At 38.8% G+C, this 26699-nt stretch overlaps 1 protein-coding gene across 1 annotated transcript in view; it reads left to right on the top strand.

Moving 5' to 3' along the window:
• Nucleotides 1-26699, top strand: part of LOC139478352 (receptor-type tyrosine-protein phosphatase alpha-like) — a 139374-nt gene that overhangs the window by 61748 nt on the left and 50927 nt on the right. The window contains exon 2 of the mRNA XM_071260789.1: nucleotides 7016-7231. Coding sequence (XP_071116890.1) covers nucleotides 7016-7231 — 216 coding nt within the window. The remainder of the gene's footprint in view (nucleotides 1-7015; nucleotides 7232-26699) is intronic.

Below are 26699 nucleotides of genomic sequence, written 5' to 3'. Positions count from 1 at the left end.
TTCATTGCAAAGACCAAGATTTATTCGAGGAATGTTTACGCGAAAATGATGTTATTTATACCAAGCTCGAATGAGATAAAGTCAGAAAACTGTTAGCTTCAACGAAGCATTGTAAACTCGTATTAAAAACCGATCAACCAGCTGCTTATGCAATTGCTTAGCAAAATGGAGCAAAATTTTAGCAAAAATACAGCAAAATTATAGTAAATATAGCAAATTTGTAGCAAAAATACAGCAAAATTATAGCAAATATAGCAAAATTATAGTAAATAAAGCAAAAAGATAGCACAAGTAGCAAAAATACGATAAATTCAACATTAGCGGTTATTATGACATAATGTGGCTTGAAATCCTCATTCTTTCACAACAGTTTATTTTTACGGGCCGAGTGGATATTTTATTATGTTAGACTTAAATATCTCCTTAGGTATTACATTATGGAATGTGACGAACTCAGAGAACAAATGCTCAAAGATGAGCCAGATCAACATGTAGAAAAACAAAGAGAAAGACTCGCCACTTTGGTAGCTGGTGGAAAATGTTCCGAATATTTGGGTGAAAATTATACCATTGAAAAAATTGATAACTTGACCGATAACTCACCACAGCTTTAATAACGGCTAGGTATTGTCTATTTAAACATACATACCCACTTAATAATATAAATGGAGACTCAAGTGACACCACCACAGATTGTACAACAGATTGTGGAAACACAATCACAACAAGTGACACCACCACAGATTGTGGAACAAGTGAATGAGGATGCACAACGAGTGAATCAGGAAATACCACAAGCCAGAGTGACCAAGAACCCCAAAAAAATCGCCACCGGTAGAAAGGGCTGGCTGGCGAGGAAAGCGAAAATAATGTATTATTCAAATATTGAACTGAAATTGAAATAGTCGTCAGATTAAAACTTGGGCACTAGGAGTTGTTGCTATAGCGGTGGTATGGTTGTTTCATAAGACCGGAGAAGAGAAAACGTCACCCCCAATGTCACAACAAGTTCAATTAGAGGTTAGCCCCCATATAATGCTATAAGAAGCATGACTACTCCAGTTACAGATGGTAAAATGTTGGTAAACGCAACGTATCATTCAGCCGCTTGGCCGTTGACTATGTGGTCAGCCGCTTGGCCATTGGCTATGCCCGTATAGCTGAAATTATTACTAAAGCAACACCACCCAAGCTAGATTTTATGGTTATGATATTGGTATGATGATTCTTGATATTGGAATGGCTATGGCAACAAAAGATATGCTCATCAAACAAGGGCTTATCCCGGAAGACATAATGAAGTAATTCAACATTTGAATATTTTATATTCATACAAACATAGCAACAATTGCAATGATGGTCCGTGGAGCTGTTGTTAATGCTCTAGCTTTTTCGGGGAGTATTTTTTTTATTTTCTAGTATGAGAGGTTCTGAGCAGAAAAGACATAAGCAGCCCAGTCACAATGGACCAGACAGAGGATATTAAGATTAGATTTTATTTATGAAGAACTGCATAAGCAAGGACATTCAATTCAGTGGTTTAAGGATGTTGAATCTGCCATGGAAAATTACTTGACCCAATACAGAGACCAACAATAAGTCAGTTTAATACACCATCAGAGGAAAAAAAACCAGAGAGATAGCATTCATAACGTTAGGGTTGACTGGTGTGGCTATTTTAGGTTACACAATAACTACACATAAACCATGACCTAGTTAGGGCAGGCGAGTCTTATCAGCCACTATGACCTGTAAACACACTATGTCAGCTACGTCACTAATGTTAGACTGAGCATACATTTAGCCAATGATACTGGAAGTGTATATTTATCACAATGGCGAGAGTCCATCAAGATGTAAATTCATACGCTTGGGTCGATCGCAAATTTGTGGAAAGAGCTGTATGTCGGATTTTTTGTGGAATCCACTCCATTGCAATTAGAAAAGGGCACATTATTTATTCATGTTCTGTATGTGGGATTGGTGTCAAAGGTAGCTACTTATGTAAGAGTCACAGTGCTGACAAGAAACGGTTTCAAATTATTTATGAGAGGAAAAAAGGCTTACTGAAATGAGATAAATAGATTGGGTAGAATTCAAACCAATTAGACATTAGTTCACATGTATTTATATATCACGATGACTTATGTTGTCAGAGAGCTGAAAGCTTTAGCAAAGCGACGTGGTCTACATTGATATTGTATGAGAAAAGCTGAATTGATCGATTTACTCAGTTTGGAATACAACAAACCCCAGACTGTTAGAGAACTCAAAGCTCAAGCGAAAAACAGTGGACTGAGAGGTTATTCTCAAATGAGAAAAGCTGAATTGATCGCTTTACTAGATAATAATGATGTTGATAAAAAACAACAAGATGATGTTGATAAAAATCAACAAGATGATATTGAATTTAAATTTGTAACCACGTCCACCAGCATTGGTAAATATCAAAGAGGTTGGAAGATGGATATTAATTCCAACATGGATGTTAATGATGTTAAGCACATCGTATCTAGCATTGAGTTAGATGATTTACATAATATAAAATACCAGCTGATGGTTAAAATGTCATTGAATAAAAGTTGCACAGACGATAGCACCGAATATACCGAACCATATTTCCAGAGCAATCTAGAAGTTATAACTGAATCTGATACTATAAACACATCATTAGATACATCAAATCAGATGATACAGGAAACTTTAGAACACTGGACTAATAGAGGTTCGGGTTGGGGTGTGGATAAAATTGATAGTTTATATTTAGATATAGCAAATTATATGCCATTGAAAGGTGGATCTTATATAGATTTACCCCCGTATTATAAAAAGATAAAAGCCATAATTAATGTAAAAAATAAATTCCTCATAGACAAACATCCAGATAGGCCTTCTAGCTATCCCCAAAACGATGGACTAAACCTCGATGGTATAGACGAACATACACCAATATCACAAATTGATAAGGTGGAAAAGCAAAATAATTTAGCTGTAAATGGTTTCTGACATTCTTCTAAAGGAATCGTTGTACACAGGATAAGCTCCGCTCCACAACATAGTCCCAGAATCAATTCATTTCTGATCGAAAATGATCATTATGGAAAATATCATTATACATGGATAAAGAGTTTAAACATTATTTATATTATTATACGATCAAACAAAATATAAGGGAAAGAAATATTTCTGCGAAAGATGCCTACATGGGTACAGCAGACAAGATTTATTCGAAGCGCGTAAAGAAGACTGTAGAGGTGTTGGACAGACTGCCATCAGGATTGATATGCCTGAAGAGGGGAAAAACATATTAAAATGTATTTATTATTGTAATCAAATACCAGTACTGTACGTAATTTACGCCGACTTTGAAGCGCTTATCAAACCTATAGAAAATCCTGAACGTAATAATCAAGATAGTTTTACATACAAAACTGAAGAACATATGGGTTTGTGGGTTTGAATATATAGCTGAAAGGTATGATGGGAAAACAAACCCGCCCATGATTTACAGAGGTCCCGATGCAGCAGGAAAGTACCTAGGATATCTACAAAACTAAGAGAGAATAATCAGGGAAAATTTATCGCGTAAGAAACCAATGTGTATGACGAGGGATGATTGGAGGGCCTATAAGAAGTCAACTAGTGGTCATGTTTATAATAAACCCCTGAATGGGGATTCCGTAAGAGATCATTGCCACATCACGGGTAATTATCGCGAAGCCACACATTATAAGTGTAACTTGAAACTAAAAATGAATTCTCAAACAATACCTATCCCCATTGTGTTTCATAACCTTAGAGGATACGATTCACATCTCATTATGCAAGCTATCTCAAAGACCAACGGTTGCTTAATGTGTATTCCTAATAATATGGAAAAATATATATGGTTCTCGTTGACTAAAACTACACATTATACGGACAAGGATCGGAAAGGCAGAATAAAGCAAACTAATGGACTCAGATTCATAGACTCCGTACAGTTTCTGTTATCTTCCCTGGACAATTTAGCTAATTCGAACAATCCCAATGACTTTGTGATAACAAATCAATATACCGATAGGTTAATGCGTCATTTGTTGCTGAGAAAAGGTGTATATCTTTAGGAATATATGGATGATTGGTCTAGATTTGACAAAACTAAATTACCACCCCTTGAATCATTCTATAGTTACTTAACAGAATCTAAAATAACTGATGCCAATTATGAACACGCTCTGACGGTTTGGGATAAATTTGGTTGTAAGAATTTAGGCGATTATCACGATCTGTACTTAAAAACCGATGTACTGTTACTCACCGATATATTCGAGATATTTAGAAAGACATGTTTAAAACAATACGGCTTGGACCCAGCATCGACTATCGTGGGATGCATTGTTGAAGAAGACCGCTGTAAACTAAAATCACTCACCGATTACAATATGCATTTGTTTATTGAGAAAGGATTAAGAGGTGGTATATCGATGGTAGCGAAAAGGTATTCTAAGGCTAATAATAAATTAGTGGAAGGATATGATCTGAGTAAACCTGACATGCATCTATTATATCTCGACGCCAACAATTTGTACGGATGGGCTATGAGTCAACCTTTACCCACGGGTGGTTTTGAGTGGGTCGAAGTGAATGATATCAAAGTGGATGATATCCCCTCAGATTCCGATAAAGGGTACATACTAGAAGTTGACTTGGAATATCCAAATTCGTGACATAAAGACAATAACAGTTATCCACTAACTCCCGAAAGATTAATGGTTAATATAGATTGGATGTCAGAATATCAACACTCCTTGATGGGTAATACTAGGTTAGCTAACGTAAAAAAACTCGTACCAAATTTGATGGATAAGACAAAATATATAGTTCACTTCAGAAATCTCCAGTTATATCTATAGTTAGGTATGAAACTAAAGAAAATACACAGAGTTCTAAAGTTTGATGAAAGCCCTTGGATGGAGCCCTATTTAAGGTTGAACACAGATCAGTAATTTCGAAAAGAATATATGTAAGCTCATGAATAACTCAGTATTTAGTAAAACTATGGAGAATCTAAGGAAGCGTGTTGATGTTAAATTGGCCAGTCCTGCTTTTAACAGAAGCAAGATATTTGATAACAACTTATCCGCTTTGCATATGCAGAAGAGTAATATAAAATTCAACAGACAGGTGTACGTTGGTATGAGTATTCTCGACTTGCCAAAACACTTAATGTATGACTTTTATTACAACAAACTTAAGAAGCAATTCGGCGATATATGCGAGGTGTTATATACCTACACAGATTCGTTGTTGATGGAAATACAAACCGAGGATGTGTATAAAGATATGGCAGAAAAGATAGATATGTACGACACGAGCGATTACCCAAAAGACAGTGTGGTAAATAAAAAGGTGTTAGGTAAGATGAAGGATGAATGTGCTGGGGCCCCCATATCGGAGTATGTGGGATTAAGACCTAATATGTATTCTATAAAGAAGTCTGATAATGGAGAGATAAGAAAAGCTTAGGGCGTTAAGAAGTATGTGGTAAAAAAGCACATCAAACTCGAACAGAATATAGAAGCATTATTCAACGGTAGAACATTCAAACATGAGATGAACTCTTTAAAAAGTTACAATCATAGAATATATGGATTAAGAATGAACAAGACATCATTATCCCCCTTAGATACAAACAGGTGGATTGATCAGGATGGTGTAAGTCCCTGCGCTTATGGTTATTTAGGGTGGTAACACAGTATCGTTGGGAACTATGAGCAACTCTTCTCGTACAAATGCCCTGCCCGGTCCATCTTTGAGATAATAAAGAATAGGCTCTCCTTCTTTCAATACCAATCGACTAATGTTATATATCTTAAGAGACCAAATCGGATCAGTTGCGTGATGTAGGCCTCCTTCGAGTTCATCGGGCTGGTATAAAAATCCTACGCTTACTCTTTCCGGAGGTTTTTGTTCTTTGTCTCTCCTCGGTGCTGAAGATTCAGAAGTCAAGGATTTCATTTTAATCGGATGGTTCCTTCCCGATTAATCTCGTTACTTCATTATTCAGCGCTGATACAACAGCTGATAATTGTGTCACCCATTCGGTTGATCTTTATCGTTCAGATTTCATTTCGTTCCCATACTGATAGCCAAATGTCCGGTTAAATGTTTCAATGATAGCTTGACTACGGTGGGCCTCTTTTTCACCACGCCTGATTTCGACATCGTGCTTTGTTAACAGTTTAGTTATTGATCCCATAAACTCACGACCAGGATCTGCTTGAAATAGCTTAGGCCATTTTAGTCGTCCGCGTTTATATATACGTCTTAGTGAACAGGTCAGCATGATGAAATTCATTTGTTGTAAAAATATCGAACTTCTTCCTCGGTATATAACGCGGTGTCAGTAAATATATTTGCCACAGCGCTTGTTTCTTTAACCAATCCTTGGCCACATCTTTAGATCCCTTAGCCGCGATGGCTAATTTCTTTATTGCTCCTATACCTTTCCAATATGCTTGTGGGCTATAGTAAATTTTATTCATTATTAATTAATATTGATGATTCTTTTAATTAGTCTAATGACGATCGTTGAATTGCATAATCATTTACACATACAAAATCCCCCCTGTAGTGGTGGTACAGGTATATAAATCTGGCTCCAGTGGAAGTGGTCCAGAACCCATATTACCTATACTACTGGGGTAAGGTTTATAATTTGAGTTTCCTTGATTTTATGAATAAACTATATATGTTGTTTGTGTATATATTTTTCTAATCACTCCTCTACATCCCAAAAGAACTGGGAAATAGGTCAGCTGTAGGTTAAGAATGACGAACACAACGCAAAGCATGAGACATTGTTTGTGACAGCCGTTCCTATTACACATATTACATACATACACATATATATGCATACTTCCATATCTTTAAAATGCATACAAAAGAACACCAGCTGTGCGTGATGTTATCGTTGCCATCACATGTTGTTAGCTTCTTTAATGCAATGTTAACATTTTTTCTTATTGGTCAGGTACTGGTACAAACGTTGCTGAAGACAAACCCGCATGGATGAGCTCAATCTGGAACTTGAATAATCACGCCAGCAAAGCTGTCGATGGAGTAACACTTGCAACAATTTACGGAAACTCAGCCATCACCAAGCCAAAAGAAACAACCGCCTGGTGGAAGGTGGATCTACAATCACAAGTACAGTCAGCACTGGTTACCCTGTACTTTAGTACAGTCGGTATGTATAAATTCATTTTCGTATTTGATGTTAATCACAATTAGAAAACACATTCATACATGTAACTCTTATTATATTAGAAACCTGACCACAACGGACTAAAATGACACTCGCTTGTCAACATGATGCGCTATGTATATTTCTTTCATATTTCGCGGAAAGACACATCATGTTACTGCTAATCTTTTCAATGACGGTTTGACCGTCTGAGGCCTGATTAAATAATTCCAGATATTCCACGGCACACTTTCTGTACAAATGTACTAAAATGACACTCGCTTGTCAACATAACGCGCTATGCTATCCCCTAATGTAACCTTTACATTGAGTTTCACCCCACCTGACTCACTGTCAAATATTGTTTCAAGGATTATTCTGTGAGTGGCGGTTTCTACCGGTAAATCAAGAAGACATGCTTGCACTGTTCGTAAACACCTGGTGTCATCACTGATTTTGATTCAAACAATTGTCATAACTATGAAAAGGTTAGACCACGAGGACCAAGTGTCTAATCGTAGACATTGCTTAATTAACCATTTCAACAATTAGACACAGGGACCCGACTGGTCTAACATACTTAAGCAATGTCCAACATTTATGGCACCTAAATTGCTTCAAATACATTGTTTTGTTCAAGGTATTTTGAAAGATATTCAGAAACTCTATGCTCAACTGTGAGAACGCTGTGTTAGTGGGCCCTGCCTGAAGCACGTGAAATATGTTTCGCACGTGCACTTCGCACTTTGTCGATTTGGGTTATGAAATGCATGTCCCGGGGCAAGAACACCATTCATTTCATTTCAACTCAAGAACATTTATCAATCAACTAAATATCACTTGACCATGTTGATGGGTCTATTATGAGCACATATAGCCCTGATCAAGATAATAGTGATTTCTGTTCTATATGTTCATTTCGTTGAACAAAAAGCTACAAAATCACAAATACTGTACAAATACTAGTATGCATAGAGAAACATACTGTATAAAAGTTGAATAAAACACATTTCGCAGTTCATAAACGAAAACGCAGTTAGAACTGATGTAAGTAAATATTTACTTGTTAATGTCATACCATTTCTCCCATGTTACCGTGTCAGAAGACTAGATTCGTTGGCCTTTAGTGCGGACGTCGCAGGTTCGAATCCCGCTGGCGACACACGTGTTTAATGAAATTGTTCTATAATCAATGGAGAGTGAGAACTCGTCAAGGTGTTTAGACGTGTTTATGTCGTGGGAGAAAATTGAACCCTAAAAGTGGATAAAAGTCAAGTAATACTTATCACACTTCATATTATGGTGTGATATGACTTTGTGAGTTGATATTGGTCGCTATATATCTTTTTACTACAACTCGAGATTGAGCTTGTGAGCGTACCTGTTGTCAAGTTCACCTGAGGGCAGGAAGATATCGACTGTTGAATTCGTCAGCCATGCAGCGGCCCTTCACGTGCGCTCATGGGAGTCACACTACAGTGTTGGCGTGCTCGCAATGGAACATTTTTACCCGAAACTCATCAAAGTTCAAAGCGAGTAAACTTTATCAGGATCATTTTTACAAAGACAATTTTGTTTTGCACTCACTCTTATTTTACTTGTGTATACTAGCCACATAAAGAAACTGTGCACGGAGAAAATATAGATATAAGGGCACACCGTCCATATATGAAATATAGGTTTGAACACAGCAATTATTGAAGACATTCAAACGCTCATGCACGTGCCATGCGATATGATTTCATTGATGGGGGCCTATGGACGTGCAATGTGTTACTGCACGTGCATCCTGTGCAGCTGTACACAGCATGTGCAACTCAAAATTCGCTGTCACTTTGGAAAGCATGATCTGTGGTCAGTCAAAAATTCAAAACTTCTCAGGCGCAAACACAAGCATATCACAAGCAAATCATGCCAAGATTGACAGCTGCACAGCGTCATGAAGCCATTGGAATGATCCGAGCGGGAATGAGGCAACAACAGGTGGCAACATTTCCGATGCCATCGTAACACGATATCGGCATTGGTGAGGCGTTATCAGAACACAAATGACGTTGCCGACCACCCACGTTCAGGACGTCCCCGAGTAACGACGCCAAGACAGGACAGATTGATTCGAGTTACACATCTCCGACACAGGTTCCAAACGGCAGTAACGACGTCCCAGACAATTCCTGGACTGCGCCGTATCCATCCCAACACTGTCAGGAATCGTTTATGTCAGTACGGGATTCGACCTGCCATACGTCATGCCATACGTCCCATCCACACACCGTCATCGAGTCAACCATCTAAGATGATGTCGAAATCATGTTCGCCAACCTCGAATATGATGGAGAAATGTTGTCTTTACAGATGAATCGAGGTTCAACATTGCCCACGGTGACGGGCGCCAACGTGTCTACCGGCGTTTGGGAGAACGTTATGCACGCAACTGTATTGTGGAGAGGAATCGTTTTGGAGGTGGCTCGGTGATGATTTGGGATGGGATAACAGCACGGCACCGAACCCCTTTGGTGGTTGTTCAGGGCAATCTCACCGGTGTTGGCTAAAGAGATCAGATTCTGAGGCCTGTGTTCATTCCTTTCCTGCAATGTCATGACCCGGGATTGACATTTCAACAGGACAACGCTCGTCCTCACACGGCTAGGGTCGCAATGGGTTTCCTTCACAATAACAATGTCATGTTACTGCCATGGCCTGCAAATTCTCCAGATCTCTCCCCAATAGAGCATGTGTGGGATGAAATGGATCGCCGCCTGCGTCGTCTTCCACATCCTGCAGATAACGTCAGTGACTTGGCCCAGAATTTGAGGAGGATATGGCAGCCCATTCCCAAGGCCTTCCATGCCCATTTGGTGGACTCCATGTGTCGCCGATGTACTGCTGTGATTCACGCACAGGGTGGTCATACCCGTTATTGACTTTGTGACTTTGTCGTTTGACCCCCTACTCCATTTTGATCTTCTGACGTCATCGAAACAGATGTTGTTCAGGTCCCGTTGACATTTTCTTATGGTCCGATCATTCAGCTGCTACAGCGTCTGCATCATTTTGTTCTTGCTGTGTTGTATTTCAATCCAGAATATATTTTCTCCGTGCACAGTTTCTTTATGGGGCTAGTATACATGAGCGGCTGCCTGAGAAAGTTTACAAATTCACATGTGACAATTTAATTACAAATTGTGGTAGCTTTCAACCATTTATTGCAAGACTGTTAGAAGTTTGTTGTGACATTGAAATGAACCCTGGGCCAAGGGATAGGGTATCTAATAGTCGAACAAGGTCGGCGAGGAAACCAACCCTGACTTACGAGGGAGGCTGCAAATGGGCGACCTTTTTCAATTCATCTTCCCTTCACTAACCCGCTAGGTGCGCTGACCCGGATGGTCCAACCTTAAACTGACTGCGCATGTGGTATGCGCGAAAACGAGCACCATATGTAACTATGACGCCTATGGACAGTTGTGGACAGTGAGTGGACAGCATATCTTTTCGCTCAAACACACAGCAAAAAAAGTGTAGGTTTCCGTCTTCCGGAAACCTTCCAGATACCTTCCAATTTTGGATCCGGCCCAGATACCTTCCGGAAACCTTCTCAAAAAAATGTCAAAATTTTGTTCACTTAAGTGTGAAACACATAAAAAAATTAACATGAAAGTACCAAGCAATTTGAAGGTGGCTGAAGGCATCTGGAAGGTTTCCGGAAGGTATCCGGATGCAAGTTTTCTTCATGACTTGCTTCTGGTAAATAATGTTAGCCTGTGCATTACAGGTACCTGTTGTAATATTCTGTGTTATTTTAGTTAGCTTATTGCTGGTGTCCCCCACCATGATATTGTTGCAATATTGCTAAAAGTGGCAAATCAGCATTCTCTATGTCATTGGCTATGTGCTTTGGCATTTGGCCCTGGTGAGATTAAAAGATTAGTTTGGAACGGTATCAGTACTTGTTATATCGGGACAGTGTAGTTTCATGGGAATATAAAACAGAATACAATTGTCCCCAATTGGTGCATAAGACTAATGGCATCCATAGAAAACACCTAAATAAAGTACAGAAAAAATATCAATGTTATTTGTCTACTAATGTGGAACTACAACTTTTGTTAAGTGAGCTGTATTTATAGTAGGAAAACATTCAGGGCATTAGTACATTTTATATTTGTTCAGCACCTATGTTATGGCTGATCAGTATTATATTTCTTTATGCTAATGAAGCAAAACAAATCATGTTTTTGGAAAAAAATCTTATTTATTGATTATATGGCATTTCATTGGTACATATCACAAATTGACATTTGATCAAGCAAGAAGAGGAACTAGCATAAAGTAACCAGTGGTGTTTGCAAGGCCTTACAGAACAGACGCTTCAATGCCATTTTCTAAATAAACAAATTAGTCAAATCTCAGAAGAATTTTATTGAAGAAGAATATCTAAAGTCAATTATGTTTCTGCAGTAAACCACAAAAGTCATTCAGATTTGTATAGTCAGCATCGGTGTACACAACCTGGACATAGTCAAAGGCACTCGATTCTGTCAAATCGTTCACTGTCGCCTCAGACTCGGTTGTAGCGACCTAAACGCCGATAAGTATTATAACAGATATTAATTAACAGTCCGTGTTGCTCCTGTGGATATCAGAGTGAAAACGCCCTACATTATTTTTTTACTTGCTGTAACTATAAGATAAGACTTAATATGCACTTTTATACTATCGGTTATAACCTGGATACTATTATGAATGGAAACAATGAACTTGCTCACTCTGAAAACCAGAAATTAGTTGAATCCGTCCACAATTTCATCATCAAGACAAAACGTTTCAGCCTCTCACAAATTAATAATTAAATAAACCGGACAATAACCTCATGTTTGACTATTACTTTTGTTACAAACGACTTGTTAGACACACACAAGCTGTAACTTTCTATTTATGTTTTTGTATTTGATGTAATATGTACAGACATATTATTCAAATAATGTCTATATTAATGACGTCACATCCTTCATTTCAATATGTTGTATGGGAGCGGTGTTAACATAAGCTGTAAAGCTTGTTCACCAATCCCAACTCATTTCAATCAATAAAAATATGTTTAAACCATAGTCACAGTGCTTTGGCATAAATTCATTCAGACTTCATTAGTGTCATAATAAAACCACCAACAGTAACACTGATGTGGCATTATTCATTCAGAATCATCACTTTGTGAGGTGAATCTGTTGGTTGTTATCAGGAGTACTGTTCATCATCCGGCAAGTCCCTTGTCTGAATTGTGTGAGCAAGATCTTCTTAAATGTAGCTGGTGTCAGATTGTGAAATTCAGGTACCTGAAACATTTCATTACATCTTTAGAAACTTATTAGTAAAAAAATATGAAACACACACATATTTACAAATGTTTAAAGTTGTTTTCTCGAAAAGTGAGGTATTGACAATTTATCTTGCAACTGATATTTAACCAATCTTTATACATGTAAATAAGCCATTGCAAACAGAAAAGTGTCCAGAAAATACAAAAATGTATCCGGTCTTCTAAAACAATACCACAAGGTTCACCTGAATTTTGCTTGAATGTTTGCATTACATCAAAATGTAAGGAAGGGTAAACAAAACAATGCAAAACTAAGTTACATAGGTTCTTATACATAAATACATAAATGCAACTATTCATAATTATCAAAACACGTGTCATGTAAGTGATCTCAAAATACAACATAATGAGCAAGTGAGTTGGTATAGTTTCATGCAGCTTGTTAGCAATATTCCAGCAATGGGCTTCACACATTGTACCCATGTATTGAATTGAACCCGGGTTTCAGAGACTGTTTCACCCACTAGGCTACCCTTACACACCAGATACAAAAGAAAGTATATTAGGAATTCAGACAATAGATATTCTCACCAAATTCATTAATTCATTAATGGAAGCTATATTGAAATTCAAATTTTGACAAATTAGGATGACTGTAGAAGCATTTATCTAAGTTGTTATGGATATTTAATATCTACCGTTAATTGGTAGTCCATCATAGACAGTGAAAAGAAATTCAACTGAAAAGTACAACCTGAATCATCAACTAAAAACTATGTATATAACATTAAAGGGGCCGGTCATGTATTACCGGTATGTTCTCATTCATTTTTGACACAACCCTCCCTGAAAGAAAATGCAAAGCACTTTATAATTTATTGTCCATTTTGTCAAAAGCCTCCGCTAGAGACTCTCACATTTTGGGGTGACCCTCCCTTGTTTGTTATCATCTGAATTCAAATATTCATGACTCATTATCATATTTTATCATTTATCCTATCTTTTTTGAAAATTAACTTAATGAAGATTAACAATAACATGCAAATCTGCCAAAATATTGGCCTGGCAAAGTTTAAATTAATCATACTTACTGTTATAAAGTTTTGGATCCATCGTCTGTTTCTAAATATAGTGAAACCCAACTTTGACTTGTGTGGCATTGTTGAATCATCTACCCAATGTTCTTTATGCATTGATATGCATCTGCACAGAGTGGTCAAAGTCTGACACATAGTGTGCTACAAGGGAGACATCAGTTTGTGTCTAGCCAAACTGTCTGATAATCTCAAGGGCTGCCTTGGTAGCATCAAGGGATGTAGCTAATCCTAAATAAACATTAAACAAGTGACATCATCTCTTCTACATAACACATGATCAAAGCCTGCCCCACCTTTGATGTTTATTACCTTGCTACTTTAAAAACAGCTAATTAGCAAAATGAACTCAATATCAACTCATTGTGGACTAGGGATTAACAGGGCAATTAGTGCCGGGTGGGTATTAGTACTTGCAATTGTCTGTTAATTACTTAATTGCGTAGTGACAGCTTAGTCAGTAACTCACACAAAAAAACCAAACAAAAAACAAACAAAACAAAAACAAACAACAGGAATAGTATTCAAACATAAAAACATGAAACCCGCCTCCCCAATCTGGATCCGCACTGAAAGCATGAAAATGGCCCAAAATTTACTCCAAAAATCTCTTAATAAAATACAACTATGGGCTGACAAATGGGGCTTCTCCCTTAACTCAGAAAGAACAGGAACAGTATTCAAACATAAAAACATGAAAGCCGCCTCCCCAATCCTCCAGCTAAACAACCAAACAATCAAATTTCAAAAACAAACCAAATTCTTAGGACTTATTTTCGATGAACATCCCACCTGGGATGCTCACATCCAAAACCTAACAACCCAATGCAGTAAAGACCTAAACACCCTAAGATGCCTAACTGGGGAGCCTCCAAAGATACTCTCCTCTCTCTCTACATATCACTAATTAGATCAAAACTAGACTACGGCTGCGCCATATACAACACCCTAAACAACTCTCTATCTAAAAAACTTGACTCAATACAATATCAGGCCCTAAAACTAATTACATGCATCCAACATGGCACCTCCTACACTTCACTTCAGGCCGTGACAGGAGAAATGCCACTAAGTCTACGCAGGGAACGGCTAAGCTTAAATTTCTGGGCCGCGTCCCAATCAAACCCTCTCATCCAAAACTTAAACACACAGGTTTCGGAATCCATACAACACAACCAACTAAAACCACACAATCCTTCCGACTCCCAAACAACCAATCAATATTCACGGCAGAATTAATGGGCATGGCCTCAGTCCTCCATAATCAAGAATAAAAAAAACACAAAAAATCCTAATACTTACCGACTCCCTAAGTGGACTGCAAGCCCTCCAAAACAAAAATACCAAAAACCAACCTAAATTAATAAATCAAATACTTAAAAGCTCCAACGACCTAACTAAGGCAGGCAAACAAATAACCTTCTTGTGGATACCCGCCCACGTAGGAATATACGGTAATGAAAACGCCGATAAAGCAGCTAAACTATCAAAAAATCGCCAAAAAATGGCATAACCTTTACCTAAACTCAAATAACAAACATCCACCATACCCAGCTCCCTTAGTTCTCCTCCCCGACCCCATTGGCATCTATTCCAATTCTCAACATTCCAAAATTCTATATAAGCAACCCCTAAAGCCCCCTCTTGGGTTGCACACACCACTTTCGCCCCTTTCGGAAACACATTAAATGGCCTGGCCGGGCCCGTGTGCGAAATACGCATCAGTCGGAAAGCGCACGTTAAATCTCCAAAGTAAGTAAGTAAGCTTAGTCAGTTGTGCCTTTACAACCACGCTATTCAACTTATCGAGTCAGTTTACTATGTAACATGCTTCTTGGGACCAAGGAAATGTATCTTGCTGGATAACAGGTTTTTTTCTAATTTATCAGAGATCAGAAATAATAATAATAATGACGTTTTTAATGTGCATTTCTTTGTTGTGTTCACTAGGATGATTAGTAGTGATGGTGTTTGAATTATTAAGCACTATTTATTCCAAAAGAGGAAGAGGGTTGGTGAAGAGGCAAAGCTTATTTGAACAACATATACATTGAATAAACAGAAACTGTACAAAAAACACATTAACTGTATCTACAGTTGAAACTATCATGATGCAAATTTTCACTGAATCAAAGTCATATCTTTTCAAGACTCAGATCAGGTTGTAATGTTGAAGGTCACATAAAACTTGCTAATTTAAAATCACTCATCCCACACTTATGATTTTGTTTGTTGTTTTATGCCGCACTCAAGCAATATTCCGGCCATATGTAAATAATCGAGTCTTGACCAGACAGTCCAGTGATTGACATCATGAGCATCGACCCACACAATTGGGATCAATGACATGCATCAACCAAGTCACCGAGCCTGATCGCCACCTGATGGCGTTAGTCAACTCTTTAGACAAGCATTGTCGCCCGTTACGGAAAGTATTGGGTTACTTTATATTTGTGTGTCCCAATTACACCATTATTAGAAATAAAATGTATTATACACATGAATATGATCTAAACATTTGCAAATATGGTTGACAATATGAGCATTGATCTAAGCATTTGGAGCAGAATTGTGAATATTCACCTAATGAAGGAGTAAGTACATACCCCGAAATGTTGTGATCATCATAATAAAGAAGTTGACATCAATACATTCTCCACCTTTAAGTCCTTATGTGTATAACTTGTAAATAACTTTCATAGACTTCAGGAGTTTATCTGTGATATATGTGTGCACTTAAATAAATCACTGCATCCTTACCTGAGGCAGGAATAGATAATAGGCAGTAACAGAAAAAAATAGTCAAAGTTATAGCCAAATACAGGTATTTGAAGATTTTCAGTTGTGGCGACACTTTCAGTGAAACCCATACAGTATTTGATTTGTAGTAGTTAACGGTTCTGGTATTGTCTGTCTGTAACTGTAAAGAAGTACCGAAATTGTAGCGAGCAACTGCCCAGACATAAGGAGGAACAAGATGACATAGATTTGTAAACTGTACAGCCTGAAGTATGTTTGTTGCCACATATCAATAAAATAGTTCCATATTGGCTGATTTATTTGTTGTAATGTAAGAGCAGAAATAGCATCAGTTATTACTGACAAATATCTCTTGTAAAACCTTTCAACATGTTCAAATGACACATCGACAGGCCATTGTGAAAAATTGTGATCTGAAAGCACCATGTTAGGATTCTTAAATACAGTTTCAGCCTGACATTGAGTACTTTAAACTTTAAAGTGAAAAATACATTCGCAACAAGTGAGCTGTGTCTGCCAATCAGAGTCGGTGAGTAAATTGGAGTAGGGGACTAATTTCGAAGGTAAACTTGTTTCAACGTTTAACAACTACATGTATTTGTGTTTGTATGAGACGATGTGTGTTTAATTCCATATATTTTACTTCAAAGCATGTTATCACAATAAATTGAGTCGGGTATAGGATAAGTTGGAGTAGAGGCTAATTTCTAATGTAAACTTGATTTAACATTTCACAATTATTGGTCTTTGCAAGTTATCAATCCAAGTTAAATTTCATTTATTTTACCAAGGTAAAAAAAAATAAGGTGTCATTTTCGTCAAGTAATAATCGACGTTTTCGCTTCCAGCGAGTATTTCGACAGTCAGTGCCGTTTTGCTAATGTGTCGTTTCAGCTATAACCCGCTTATTGCACATTATAAGTTTCAATTTATATTTATAATCATTTTAACCACTGTGATAAGTAAAAAATGAAATAAAAGCATGTAGAAAATAAAGGTGCTTTCATAAACAAGCACTTGTTATAAAATACGCATCCGCAGGCAATATTTATAAGATAATCAATCCCGCATGTAGCTGTGGCCATCACACTGAAGATGCACTTCACTTCTTTCTCATATGCCTAAATTACAATGATTTAAGACAGAATGTGTACTACTATGTTAAGGGATATGATCTAAATTCAATTCTATTAGGTAATCCTGAAAGGACGTCAAAAATAAACTTAGAAATTCTTAAATCAGTACAAGACTACATTCAGCTATCCAATAGGTTTTGTGATTTTACATAGCATCTTAAATTTATAATATACTACTCAAAATTTGATAAGGATCACTAGGTGATATGTGTGTAAGTTACCACAAACATAACAAAAGACATGACTCTGACTCAGAAACGTGTTTAATCATGTTATGAATGAAAATGCATGAACGGCATGAACTTGTATCAATATGGAATGTTTGAAATCTGCAAACACCAAAAGGCATTTCATTAAAAAATGTTAACAGCAAACAAGAGAAAGAATTACACAGTTATGAGGGATAGTCCATCATTACACTTAGTCGATGAAGTGTCAATATCGAGTATGACCTCCCCTTGCATCAATGACGGCCTGACAACGTCGAGATATGCTGTCAATAAGCACCCGGATGTTCCCAATGGGAAGGTTGTTCCACTCTTCCACGAGGGCATGTCCGAGCTCTGCCAAAGTCGTGGGTTGTGCTCTACGGCGTGAAAGGGCAACCTGCAGCATGTTCCAGACATGCTCAATCGGGTTCAAGTCCGGCGAGCGCGCTGGCCAATCCATGCGGACAATTGTCTCCTGCTCAAGGTACTGCTCAACCACCCTGGCGCGATGAGGACGGGCGTTATCATCCATCAGGATGAACTCAGGGCCAACAGCACCAGCGTAGGGTCTGACGTACACATCGAGGATCTCATCCCGGTACCTCACCCCCGTCATTGTTCCTCTCTCAAGGACATGAAGATCTGTCCTTCCATCTCTGTTGATTCCACCCCAGACCATGATGGAACCACCACCATAACGGTCATGTTCACTGATGTTGGCATCATGGAAACGTTCACGTTGTCGTCGCCACACCCACTGCCTCCTGTCTGTAAAGTCCAAACAATACCTGGACTCATCGGTGAACAGAACTGGAACCCAATCGTTCCGTGTCCAAGTGACATGATCTTCAGCCCATTCCAATCGCTCCCGCCGGTGTCGAACAGTCAGGGGGATTCGGACACATGCCCTTCTCGAGTAGAGACCTGCATTGTGAAGACGATTCCGTATCGTCTGAGTGGACACATTCACCCCCGAGGCGTTCAGGAGGTCGTTACGTAGGCTGGTTGCTGTCCAGAAGGGATGACGTCGTGCCTGAAGAGCCTCAAAATGATCTTGGCGTTGGGTTGTCGACCTCTGACGACCACCCCCATGTCGGTGTGCTGCTGTACCAAAATTTTGCTGTCGGGACCAGGCCCTGCTTACAACGCTCTGGCTGACGTTTAGCGCATTGGCAACGTCACGTTGTGAATAGCCAGCATCTGCCCAGTTGTTCTGTCGTCAGGCGACGCCTTACACGTTGAGGGGGCATTGCGTAGATAAACGTAGTGTAAACACTCAATTGAGTTTACAGTTTCACAATGAATCAGACAACGTTGCCTGATTGGAAATCGTGCAATGGTAGCAAAAGCATGAACTGTGATGTGAAACGCATTTCCCATGGCATGAAATGCACGTGCACGTGTGTTGGAGACGTTTTTGATTTCACTTGAACACAATATTGCCAGTTATGCAGTTATTTTGTTTTTTTATTAAGAAAAATATCTACGATCCTTATCAAATTTTGAGTAGTATACTATTCCTTGCCGTATATTGCAGTACACTATTACTACTAAAAATGCGACCTGACAGCGCCGACAACGTAGTTTCTATAATAAGAACATGTATATAATTGTATTCCTTGACTGTCCTTTTGTCATATCATATTGTATTCTAATTCTGGAGCGGTATTCAAATAAGTTTTTGCTTGTTTACCCATCCAGTTCACAAGTTGTGAAATAAATATGTTTAAAACAATATTTAGTAAACAAATAATTAAAACTTATGCAACAACATAGCGTGTGGAGACGATAGACCACTGAAAAGAGCATATATATGCACATCCAATGACCCCTGACATCACAAGGCATTGTTTTGCCAGTGTGTCAGGCAACAGAATACTACGAATTACATCACAGGGTACTGTGACCTGTTTGAAAGGTTAGGTACTGTATTCTAAAAGTAGACCAAAGATTCTAGACAATCCAGTGATTGATATTGTGAACATCAATCCACACTGTTAGATGGTCACTGTCAGATGCCATGAACCAGGTCACCGAGCCTGATCACCTGATCTATTAGGTTATCTCTTATGGGTGAGGCTAAAACGGCACCTCAGCAACATGTCACTGATTTCTCGGACGAAAACAGCACCTTGTTTTGGCAAAAAGGGCTACTAATTGTTGTCTGTTATCTGGAGAGACATGTTGATTCCTGGCCGAAAGATATATAAATGAAATTTCTATAAAATGACTATTTATTTCCTACTTACTAAAATAAATATGAAATATATAGTATACCTGTTGTCCAGTTTCTTGACATTTTCGCCAGACTCAGTTTCAGCTTGACATTGAGCTAATCTGAGTAAAGCTACTTAACACTTCAAAGCATGTCATCTTTCAATGGTACGTTTAGTTGCACCTCCCAATCAGAATCATGAGTAAATTTGAGCAGAGGCTAATTTCTAACGTAAACTATTTTTAGGTGATTAACATTTAACAATTATTTGTGTTTGCAAGTTTAATTGCGTTTATTTTACTTCAAAGAAATCAAAGCATATTATATGTTCACAATACGTTTAGTTGCATCTCCAAATCAGAGTCGGCGAGAAGATGCAAGTTTCTAATGTAAACCTTTCTGAACATTTCTCAGTTATTTGTGTTTACAAGTGACCATGCAAGTTTAATTTCATGTATTCGGGCATATTCAGACCCAAGGTAAAATAAATAACAAGGTGCTGTTTTCACCAGGCAATAGTAGGCGAGGTGCTATTTCGCTTCATAGTATAACCCTCTCTTACAACTAGCATAGGTTGATGGGGATCAATTCCAACCCGGAATCTCCACATGAGTGGGTATGGTTTTACGCTGTTTTTAGCAAAACCACAGCAAGGGACACCTGATATAGACTTCACACATTGTATCCATGACAAGAATGGAACCTTGGTCTTCAGCACTTCAACCACTAGGCTACCCAACCGCCAAAATTCCCCCAACATGATAAAGTTGTCATCATGGTATTCTTCAACAAGTTCAATTGAAAATACCCATACCTTTCAAATGTCTTATCTTCCAATTCACAATGTTCACTGTTGCAAACTCCTGTCATTTAATTTGTTCTTGATTCTTCACCCCTGCAAAAGTAAGTTTAGTCGGTACGGTATGAACTAAAAAAATGAGTCACATTAAAGTATCTAGTATCTATAAGTAAGCAAACATATTTCTACATCATATACATTAGCAAGGATTAACATAAGTTAGGTAGATATTACAAATATTAAATCACACATTTTCTAACATATTTAAAACAGAATAAGTGGCTTACAGAAGATAAATAACTTTAATACGTGATCAATATTATTAACATATTACCTACCTGAATCAGAGACCATATAACAGTCTATGTATTATGGTCTCTGTCTGAATATGTCACGTCTTCAGCTCCCTGCAATCGATGTTGTGAAACATTTCTGCTGTAGGAATATTACATCCGCTGGGATATCCCTTGTCACGCTGCCTGGCATGGCAGGCAAACGCATATTATTTACTTACTTACTTACTTTGGAGATTTAACGTGCGCTTTCCGACTGATGCGTATTTCGCACACGGGCCCGGCCAGGCCATTTTTATGTGTTTCCGAAAGGGGCGAAAGTGGTGTGTGCAACCCAAGAGGGGGCTTTAGGGGTTGCTTATATAGAATTTTGGAATGTTGAGAATTGGAATAGATGCCGATGGGGTTGGGGAGGAGAACTAAGGGAGCTGGGTATGGTGGATGTTTGTTTGTTTATGTGATTTTGATTTGGTAGGTTATTGTGTTTTTAGATGCGTTTTATTAGTTCCGTTTTGATTAAGAATAAGCCTAAGGCCTTGAAGTTTTCTAGTTTATTTTGTGGGTTTATTTTGTAATGCAGTTCGATGTGTTAGGTAGTGTGTGCAGTGGATGAGTGCGTGTTCTGGCGTTTCTAGTTGTTTGCAGTGTGGGCAGTTACCTGAAGTATGTTTTTTAATTTTTTTTAGATGGTTATTTAGGTTGGTGTGTCCTGTTTGGAGTTTAGTGATTACTCTGTCGATTTTGTTTGATGGATGGAGAATTTTTGGTTTGGTTAGTGGTTTGCTGAGTACATTTTTGATTTGGCTATTTGAGTTTAGATAAAGGTTATGCCATTTTTTGGTGATTTTTTGCTTGTTTACGCTTTATATTTCTGATTTTGAGATTGGTAAGTTTAAGCTTATTTCTGGGATTTTGAGGGATAGTTTAGCTGCTTTATCGGCGTTTTCATTACCGTATATTCCTACGTTGGCGGGTATCCACAAGAGGGTTATTTGTTTGCCTGCCTTAGTTAGGTCGTTGGAGCTTTTAAGTATATGATTTATTAATTTAGGTTGGTTTTTGGTATTTTTGTTTTGGAGGGCTTGCAGTCCACTTAGGGAGTCGGTAAGTATTAGGATTTTTTGGGTGTTTTTTGGATTCTTGATTATGGAGGGCTGAGGCCATGCCCATTAATTCTGCCGTGAATATTGATTGGTTGTTTGGGAGTCGGAAGGATTGTGTGGTTTTAGTTGGTTGTGTGGTATGGACTCCGAAACCTGTGTGTTTGGAGGTCGGATCTGAGGATCCGTCCGTGTAAATGTGACACCAATTTGGCCAATTTTCGTGTATGTATGCTAGTGTGGTGGTTTTAGCTATGTTTGGGTCGGTTTGTTTATTTATTTGGCTAGCTAGTGTTGTGTCTATTTTGGGTATTTTAAGTTTAGGGGTGAAGATATTTGATTGTTTGCAGTTTTGTTTAAGATTTTTAATTTGGTGTTCATTGAGGTAGTTTGTTATTCTTTGGGATATTTGGGTAAGTAAGGGGTGTTTACGAGCTAGAGCTTGGTTTTGGGGGCTAGAATTTTAGTCTATTAAGTTTTGGATGAGAGGGTTTGATTGGGACGCGGCCTAGAAATTTAAGCTTAGCTGTTCCCTGCGTAGACTTAGTGGCATTTCTCCTGTTAAGGCCTGAAGTTAAGTGTAGGAGGTGCCATGTTGGATGCATGTAATTAGTTTTAGGGCCTGATATTGTATTGAGTCAAGTTTTTTAGATAGAGAGTTGTTTAGGGTGTTGTATATGGCGCCGCCGTAGTCTTGTTTTGATCTAATTAGTGATATGTAGAGAGAGAGGAGGGTATCTTTGGAGGCTCCCCAGTTAGAGCCAGTTAGGCATCTTAGGGTGTTTAGGTCTTTACTGCATTGGGTTGTTAGGTTTTGGATGTGAGCATCCCAGGTGGGATGTTCATCGAAAAAAAGTCCTAAGAATTTGGTTTGTTTTTGAAATTTGATTGTTTGGTTGTTTAGCTGGAGGATTGGGGAGGCGGGTTTCATGTTTTTATGTTTGAATACTATTTCTGTTTTTTTTTCTGAGTTAAGGGAGAAGCCCCATTTGTCAGCCCATTGTTGTATTTTATTAAGAGATTTTTGGAGTAAATTTTGGGCCATTTTAATGCTTTTAGTGCGGATCCAGAGTGCTCCGTCATCCGCGAATTTCGATGTGTTTACTTTAGAGGATAGGCCCTCGAATAGATCGTTTATCATTATATTGAAGAGGGTGGGGCTGAGGATACTGCCCTGGGGAGTGCCATTTTCTAGGGGACATTGGTCCGATAGTGTTTAGTCTATACCCTCGGTTATTTTACGATTGTTCAGGAAGTCCTGGATGTAGTTTATTATCTGACCTCTGAGTCCTATTTTTTTAAGTTTTTGTATTAGCCCGTCGTGCCATACCATGTCGAAAGCTTTCGAGAAGTCTAAGAAGATGCCTGTGGTATATTGTTTATTTAGTTGTCCTGTCTTAATATCTTGCTCTAGTCGGGCGAGGTTATCTAGGGTTCTTTTGTGGGTTTGTTTTCTGTTTTAAGTTTTTCTTGGAATTTTTGGCTGAAGTTGGAGTTACTGCCAACGGCCGAAAAGTGGTTGGCGAGATTATTTGCTTTTTGGGCGGGGTTGGTTGAGTTGTTAATGCTAGGTGTTTTTTTATGTCGTTTTAAACCTCTAATGGCGTGGATTTTGCGCCAGACCGTTTTGGCATCTGTACGGTTATTTATACCTTCGCAGAATTTTTTCCAGTCTCTACTTTTGGCTATTTGGACTAGTTTTTTAACCTGGTGGTTTAGTTCGTGGGCTAACTTTAGATGTTTGTAGTCGCGTTTTGCTTTATTGAAGGCTGATTTACGTTTTCGTCTAGTCTGTTCTATTTCCTCATTCCACCATGGTACGGTCGGTTTGCCTGTTTTAGATGTTTTGAAGGGGATGGAGGTTTTGGCTGCGTTTATTATATAGTCTGTTAGGTTTTTACAATAGGTTTCTGGACCATTATTTTCTATTTCGTTTAAGTTAGCTTCGTTGCAAATATCTTGGAATTGGTCCCAGTTAGCTTTATTGTAATGGAATTTTGGTTCTTGGTTTTCTGTTTGGATTGGTACGTTTGTATTTCCTATAGTTATGTTTATAGGGAAGTGGTCACTACCTAGCGGGACGTCGTGCACTTCCCATTGAGTACTTTGAGCTAGATCTGCGGTGCATATGGTTTAGTCGATAGCCGACATTTTTTGGTTTATCTTATCGTACCTCGTGGGTTGGTTGCTATTTAGGAGTACTAGATCGTTTGTTTCTATCCATTCGGAGATTAATTTGCCATGATTATCTATTTTATCATCTATGCTCCATGTAGGATGGTGAGCGTTAAAGTCTCCTAGGAATATAGTACATTTATCGCTTATTCGGAGTAGTTTGTTTAGATCCTCAGGTTGGACTTTTTGTTCCGCCCAGTGTTAAATATTTATTATGTTTATGTTTCGGTTATTTAATGTGATTTTTAATGCCGTTGGCTTCTAGGTTTGGCGTGTCAATTTTTATTTCTTCGTAATTTATATCTTCCCTGATAAATATGATTAGTCCTCCTGCGGCTCTTCTTGTTTTGGGTTTTGCTCTGTCAGTTCTAACTGAGTTGTAGTTAGGTAGTGTAAATTTGGATTTTTTTGAGAATTTGGTTTCCTGGATACAAGCAATTTATTTAGTTTAAATTTAGTTTTTAGTTCATGGACGTGGGAGGTGAGTCCGTTGGCGTTCCACTGAAAAATATTTAGTCTTCCATTATTGGGTTCGGGTGATTGGTGATTTAGTTTTTAGTTTATTCGGTGACTTCTTTTAGACAGAGGTTAAAGAGGAAGAAGGGTAGATTGGTTAAGTTTAGATTGAAAGCTACTTTGTGGAATGATTTCTTGCTAACTTTGGGGGAGTTTTGACTATGCATGTATGCTAGGAGTAAGGTGGGGTTATTTAGGTTTTGGGTGTTGTCTTGTTGGGAAGTTTGGTTTGTTTTAGTTGGAGTAGTTTCTATTGTTTCCTCAGTAGTGGAGAAATCTTCGTCATCGGTTAGATTAGGGTTAGCTGTTTGAGTTTCCATGGGGGAGGCATGTGATGTGGAGGGTTGTGTAGGTGTTTGCGGGATGGGTGTAGCTGATGATTTCTTAGTGTTTGTGTTGTTTTGTGGTTGTGCTTGCTTGAGGGGGAGTGTTGTTGCCATGTGGGCCGTAGGGTGCTTGGATGAGGGTCGTGTTGTTTTGTGGTTTGTTTTGCATGCGGGGGTTGATGTTTTGGCTATGTGAGATGTGGGAGGGTTCGTGGTTGGTTGAGTGGCTGCTTGTGTGTGTGAGGTGGGTGCGGTTTCTTGGTAGGGGCCCCAGACAGAGCTGTCAGTTATGGGTGGGGTGTTTGTTTGTGGGATGGTGTTTGGGTGTGGTGTAGGGAGGAGTGGTTTAGATGCAGGTGTTGCAAATTTTCGTGTTTGGAGTTTAGCCGTGTCTATGTTTATGTGTTTGTTGGCCTGCTGGGTGAGTGTGTGTCTGTGTCGGCATTGGTTTGAAAGTGAAGTGTGTTGGGTGGATTTGCAGTGGATGCACCAGGGTGTGCATGTGCCTGTGCAGTCTGTTTTTGCGCATTTTTTACATTTAGTTTTACGGTATGTGCATTGGGAGGCAGTGTGGTTGTATTTGAGGCACTTTGAACATTGCTTAACCTGCTTTATGTAGGGTTTGACTTCTAAGTTGGTATAGGCTCCGAAGGATATGTGTTTGGGGGCTTCAGTGAATCTAGCGGTCTCTTTGAAGTTGATTATGACAATGGAGGTTGGGACCGTTTTTCCGTTTCTTGTTGAGGTTATTCTACGCGTGCTGGTGATTAGGGGTTGAGGGTTTTGGTCTTGGTTTATGTTAGCTTCTAGAGAGTATAATTGTAAGTCCTCACTTGTTTCCCTTGGGTTAACCCTAATTACGCCTCGTGTATATTGTTGCCAATTAGGTGTTTGTTTGATTACCGTGACGTGGAATATTTGAGTTATTTTATTTGCTGCGTTGTAAGATTCTCGGTTAGGAAAGATTATCTGGTATCCTTTGTTGGCTCTTTAATTTTGTTGTAATTGATTTTTTCTCTTTTAAACAAAAGTCCTATTTTATCTGCCGAAAGTTCTAGTGAGAAAGTGGTGCCTGAGCCTGCTGAGAAGAAGTAGAGGGCGAAGGTGGTGAGGAAGGCGGCCGGGGAGGGTGTGGGCGATGGAGGTGGTGTGGATTTGTCGAGTTTGCGTTTTTTGGTGTTTTGAGGTGGTGAGTTAGCTGGTTTGGTGGGGTTGGTGTGTGTCGTGCTTTCGCAATACTCGGTCGGGAAGATGTTTTCGAGTGACCTCCCGGAAGTGTTGTGCGCTTCCGCAGGCGTGGGTGAGTAAGGAGCTGGAATGTCTGCGAGTGTGGCGTTGCGGGTGTCAGTCATGTTGTTTGGGTGTTGTGTTGGAGAGTTGGAGAGCGTGTGTTGTGGTGAGTGGTGGTGAAGTGGGAGTGGTGTTTTGGGGAGGTGAGCTGGTTTGTTGTTTTTACTGGGTGAGTTGTGTTTAGGAGACGGAGGAGGTTGCAGTGGTTATTTGTTGTTGGTTTTAGTAGGGGGGGTTT

The sequence above is a fragment of the Haliotis cracherodii genome, unplaced genomic scaffold (genome assembly GCF_022045235.1).
Source record: "Haliotis cracherodii isolate W230 unplaced genomic scaffold, xgHalCrac1.p SCAF_4, whole genome shotgun sequence".
NCBI lineage: Eukaryota > Metazoa > Mollusca > Gastropoda > Lepetellida > Haliotidae > Haliotis > Haliotis cracherodii.
The sequence above is the reverse complement of the archived record's forward strand: the minus strand, read 5'-3'. Positions and strand labels throughout refer to the sequence as shown.